Source organism: Triplophysa rosa, linkage group LG8, assembly GCF_024868665.1.
Source record: "Triplophysa rosa linkage group LG8, Trosa_1v2, whole genome shotgun sequence".
Lineage (NCBI taxonomy): Eukaryota > Metazoa > Chordata > Actinopteri > Cypriniformes > Nemacheilidae > Triplophysa > Triplophysa rosa.
This window is the reverse complement of record NC_079897.1, coordinates 26,969,061-26,974,903: the sequence shown is the minus strand read 5'-3', so window position 1 is coordinate 26,974,903 and position 5,843 is coordinate 26,969,061. Positions and strand designations below refer to the sequence as shown.

Below are 5,843 nucleotides of genomic sequence, written 5' to 3'. Positions count from 1 at the left end.
AAGCCCAAATAGAGTGGTGATATGCTCTGATTCTGCATCAACATCATGATATACATATCAGTCTAATAGAGAAGACTTATTAAATTAAATATTAACTTTACTCTACGTATACAAAGAAGAGGGATAGTGGTTGGTTTTTGTTGGGTCTCAGCCCATGTGGGGTATAAGGGAGGTTGATGGATGGCAAAAGATGCTCATAAAGGAAGAAATAGATATGAATGTCTCCAAGTAAACGGAATGCTAAAACGTTAATCATGGAAAATATTTTAAAGGATTGGAAAGAAATATGAAACTTGTATAATAAGCAAGCTATAAAAAAATGTTAAAAACAAACAAAACATTTATGAAAAAAATAAAAGGATCCTGTTATGTTGACAAGAATGAGACTTGGACACGCAGGGTTGAACGCATCTCTGTGTGAGTTTTGTAGGGAGTGGGAAACAGTGGAGCATATGATGAAGAAAGAAAGGAATTAATAACATATTTAAGTGGAAAAGTAATTAATGATATAGGATTATGTGTAAGACTAGGAATAAGGTACTTCAATAGTACAGGGTTAAATGTGAGGATTTTAAATTAGGTTGGACAATGTAGGGATTTATGAGAACATTCTGGAGGAGCTGAACACGCAGCGCCAGATGGGACCGTGAACCCTAGAATTCGTGTTGATGGGATTTTTTGAGGTATTTGAGGATCAGGACTGCACAACAGGAACGTACAGTAGGTGGCGATATACACAAAGGGTGTAATGTAATGCGCCAAAAAAGCCAATGAAGAAGAAGAATCACTATTGACACCCGGCGGAGTTAATTGCCACCAGAAGATGGCAGTAGTGCAGCACTATGAATTCAGGACCCCATTAAAAACCAAGGAATAAGAAGGCGCTCGCGCACAACACACTTGTGTTTTAGAAGTCGTTATGTGAACGGATAAAATACACTCAATGCGTTTTTAAAGTGTCAATGTCACGCCGCTACTTTGGATCGTAACATTGACAAAACGTTTCCTAGTCAACCTGAATTCAGCGTGTTTGAAAAATGCCCCGCGTCATGAGCGCTAACGTCATACAGAGTTACCTGATCTTATCAGCACGCGCAGTTGAAGAATCTCCTCAGTGCTGTTTTCAGCGAAAGCGACGACGGATTACACGATCAGTTGCTATCAAGTGTTTGCAGACGGTCAGTTAGCGACAATACAAAACTCGACAAGTCCGCACGGACAGACAGACGATCGTGAAATAGAGCGAGTTAAAGCGCTTAACATCACGTCTTCATCTGTACGAGCTACAGCGAACGACATGGAGAGAAAGCCAGGTCAGTGACACCCTTACACCATAACAAACTGCGATAAACAAAATCTAACGGTACATCCCAAAATAAATCCTCTACTTAAATATAGATTCACATAATAAGATAATACAGTTATTTACTGACTCGAGGCCAGCACAACGTCAGGCTTGTTTTGTTTAGCGCGTGTTAATCTTAACATTTCTTATGTTTGAATGTGTTTTCAAAATCCCTTTAAATTAAAAACATTTATGATTGTGTTCAGGTTTAGTTCATTTGATGTTTTAGTGTGTTTTAAAGGATTAAGTGTCGATGTACAGTACTGCAGTTTTAAGTTGTAATGACATATAAGAAATGAAGGATATGACATAATTGTCTTATAATTTCATGTTTACATAGCTTAAATGACTTTTTATAGTTGAATATTTTACAGTCGTTTCATTGAGAATTTTGATTGTTTTAGTGTGTTAGTGGAATTGTAATTTACCACCTAATTACAGCTTTATTGTGTATGTTTGATCTTTTAGAACAACAAACAGATGGGAAGAAGAAGAAGAAGGGTGTGCGTGCCTGGTTCAAGAAAAGATGGCGGGCTGTGAAGCACACCGTCTCTTGCACCCAAAGCAATGAAGTGGTGCCTTTTCATACACAGTCTGACCAGGATCCATCAGATCCTCAGCCGGGTCCATCTGAACAGCCTTATCTACGTGTCTTTAAGCCGGCGGTCTTGGCAGACACAGCTGATTGCCCTGGTTGTCACTGTGAGCAAACGCCTCTTGAAGATCCGGTCGATCCTCAGCAAGATCCTTCTGGACTCAAGCAAACAGCTCCTGAAGAACCAGCGGACCACCGACCAGCTCCGTCTAACCGTGAGCAAATAGCTCCAGAGAGAGCTGTGTTTTATTTATTTGTTTGTTGTTTTTATATATTTCTGGCATCTAAATATAATTTCTACTGTTTGTTTTTTCTCTCTCTCTGTTTTCATCTTTTAGAACAACAAACAGATGGGAAGAAGAAGAAGAAGGGTGTGCGTGCCTGGTTCAAGAAAAGATGGCGGGCTGTGAAGCACACCGTCTCTTGCACCCAAAGCAATGAAGTGGTGCCTTTTCATACACAGTCTGACCAGGATCCATCAGATCCTCAGCCGGGTCCATCTGAACAGCCATATCTACGTGTCTTTAAGCCGGCGGTCTTGGCAGACACAGCTGATTGCCCTGGTTGTCACTGTGAGCAAACGCCTCTTGAAGATCCGGTCGATCCTCAGCAAGATCCTTCTGGACTCAAGCAAACAGCTCCTGAAGAACCAGCGGCTTCCCAACCTGGTTCATCTAACTTGAGTCCATATGCTCTGAGAATACTCAGTTATTTTCGACCACCTAGGTTTTTCACCTATCCCGCTCCATGGATGTATGAGCAACCGTTTCTTGATGAATTGGATGAATATAGTGAGTATACTGCCATTATGTTCAGGTTAACTTTCTTTCTGTCCTGCTTTTCATTGTCTGCTTCACTGAAATACCTCGTATTATAGGACCAGGTCAAAAATATCACTTCTTAGATTGTAATCGATCTTTAATTAAACGAAACAAAATCTATTTGGAAAATATCTGTTGAGAAATAAGGAACTGATTTGGAAGAGAAATTGATTTGAATCGAAACCCTGTAGTAAGAATCGAACTGAATCGCCAAATTGTTCGCAATACCAGCCCTATTATTTAATATTTACTTAATATGTCAAGTGTTAATCTGATCAAATGAATTGTCAGAATGACTTTTGAGCTTTTATTCTGCCCTGATATCCTTTTGAAGGAAATATTTACTTTTCTTCATGATTGTCCTGCTGTTTTACTTTAACATCTTTTCATTCTGTTGAATCACATCGGATGTACTGAACCCCTCTCCATTACACGTGCATGTTTTCAAAGATAATATATTAAATAGGTTTGTTTGTTTGTTATTTACAGCATCACTGCTCTTGGAGTTTGTGCGTGTCAATCACATGTGTTCTTTCTGTTTTTGTTTTGTCTTTAGAAGCGTTTTCGTCGCTTTATGAGGTGGGAACAAAGAATCTAGGAAAAGGACACCAAGGCATTGTGTATGAGGGGACTCGCAGGTCCGATGGCCTAAAGGTACCTTTGCTTTATTCATCAAACATTTCAACCTTGTGTCTTAGCATATAGACGTGTTGAGTGTTTTGATCCAAATATGTTGAAGTGAATTTGCAGACTGTAAAGTGTGATGTACTGCTGTAAAGCTAACATGTGATGATTTCTCTTTGCAGGTCGCCATCAAATTTATGCACAAGTTTCCACGCTTTGACAAATATATTCACGTTGTGAGTCATATTTACATTTTTTATGTAAAGTGGGGTCCAAAAATCTAAAAGATTCTGCAGTATTAGGTTACATACTAGGTTACAAATCAAACAAGCAAATTTGAAGTCTTTGGCATTGATTTCTGTGTAGTTGAGCACATTTTAAAAGCATGAAACATCAGGTTTTGTGCACACATTAAAAGAGGGACAAAACAAATACTGAGACATTCATAAACGTCCTTCATACTCACATTGTTATGCTAATAAAATCGTTTAATTGAAAAAATAGTTCATTAGAAAAATGCATTTCTTGATGTAGTTTCAGACTCTTAGACCCCACTGTATCTCAACACAAATGATTCATGGAAATTGAAACCTAACGTCTGCTAACCTTTTTGACCCTTTTTACCAGCCTGGGCATGACAAGCCTCTCTTCTCAGAAGTGGCTCTAAATCTGCTGCTACAGAAACCAGAGAAATGCCCCAACATTGTGGATCTGATGGACTGGTTTGAAGAGGAGTACACCCACATCCTCGTTCTGGAATATCCATATCCCTGTTTCACCGTGAAAGATTTCATTCGCGTTGAACGTCTGTCTGAAAATCAGGCACGTGATCTCATGCGTCAAGCAGTGAACGCAGCCAAACACTGCATTGACCACAACGTCTGCCATGGTGGCTTGGAGGTCAGAAACGTCCTGATCAATGTACAGACCATGACGCTCAAGTTAATAGACTTTGGATGTGGCCACTTTGCCTCAACTTGGGGCGAACCAGGCACTAAAATCTACGGTGAGTTGAGTTTCTGTGTTGCCGATGTAATGACCCTCATACAAACATTGTAGCCAACCCAAAATGAGTTTCCCCCCATCAGCACACTGTCAGAATTTACAGTAATGGATTGATGGTGTTATACTTTGACTTTCATGACTTTTGCCAGTGAAATGTTTGCTCACGTCTTGCTTATGTTACAGGGCGAGCTCATGCGGTCGCCGATACGGTCTATGGTTTGGGTAAACTGCTCCTCTATTTGACGCGTAGCGATTGGGTGATTCAATTCTATAATCATGTTAAACTGGACGACCCTGAGATCAAAGACCTTGGTTTAACTGAAGGTAAGAGACCAGCACTTACAAAAAATCCTTGTGAAATGCAAACCAAGATTCTGTACAGTCACTGCGAGATTTCTCACCAAATGCAACTTCTTAAATATAAGTTGAAAGAAAACAGGATATTGTTTCCTGAACAATAAAAGCTGTTGTTATGTCTGACAGTGTGTTACAAAGAACATTCATAACTAATCGGTCCTCTCGTAAACACTTTTCCTCACAGAATGCCTTGACTTGATCAATCGGTGCAAGTTCGCTCCACAAGCCGACAGGCCAACATTAGAAGAGATCCTCGACCACGAGTGGTTTAAACAGGGCTAAAGGTCAAGAGTATCTTATGTTTTTCTCTACTTCAGTCAGTGATATTAGCAGATCCAGTGGTCTTTCCAGGAAAGTTTTTGTCCTTCAGTTAGTGCAATGCATATGATTTTCTCTAGATGGCGTTTTAGAAAGTCTTGTTTGATTAAGCCTGATGAGTCAACATCTCCTGACGCTCCTGCTTGAACCGGTTTATTTTTTCCACAAATTCGTTTTTTTTCCTGAACTTCGTTTTCCATGTTTTACTCTTCAGTAATACAGTAATGTACGGTGGCTCTGAACCGCAAGTTCAGATGTTGATGTTAATTCGTTATAATGAGATATAGATTCCATTAAAACGAGATGTTAATTTGTTATAACAAAATATTAATCCGTTAAAACGAGATGTTAATTCGTTATAACGAAATATTAATCCGTTAGAACGAGATATCTCGTTTTAACAAATTAAAATGTCTTGTAATATTTCGTTATGACGAATGAATATCTTGTTCTAACGGTTTAATATTTAGTTTTAATGGATTAGTATCTCGATTTAACGGATTAATATATTGTCATAACGAATTAAAATTTATTGTAATATTACAATAAATTTTAATTCGTTATGACAATATATTAATCCGTTAAAACGATATACTAATCAATTAAAACGATATACTAATCCGTTAAAACGAAATAATTCGTTGTAACAAGATGCTAATCAGTAAAAATGAAATACTAATCCGTTAAAACGAAATAATAATTCGTTATGACGAAATACTAATCCGTTAAAACGAAATTTGTTATAACAAGATGCTAATCAGTAAAAACGAAATACTAA

At 38.3% G+C, this 5,843-nt stretch overlaps 1 protein-coding gene across 1 annotated transcript; it reads left to right on the top strand.

The window, feature by feature from the left end:
• Window positions 1-904: 904 nt before the first annotated feature.
• On the top strand, window positions 905-5,290 carry LOC130558265 (serine/threonine-protein kinase pim-2-like). Its single transcript, XM_057340585.1, has 8 exons — window positions 905-1,313; window positions 1,814-2,155; window positions 2,279-2,731; window positions 3,318-3,415; window positions 3,568-3,621; window positions 4,013-4,391; window positions 4,574-4,714; window positions 4,932-5,290. The coding sequence occupies exons 1-8, from the start codon at window positions 1,298-1,300 to the stop codon at window positions 5,027-5,029; spliced, it is 1,581 nt and encodes a 526-aa protein (XP_057196568.1). The 5' UTR covers window positions 905-1,297; the 3' UTR covers window positions 5,030-5,290.
• The last annotated feature ends 553 nt before the right edge of the window (window positions 5,291-5,843 follow it).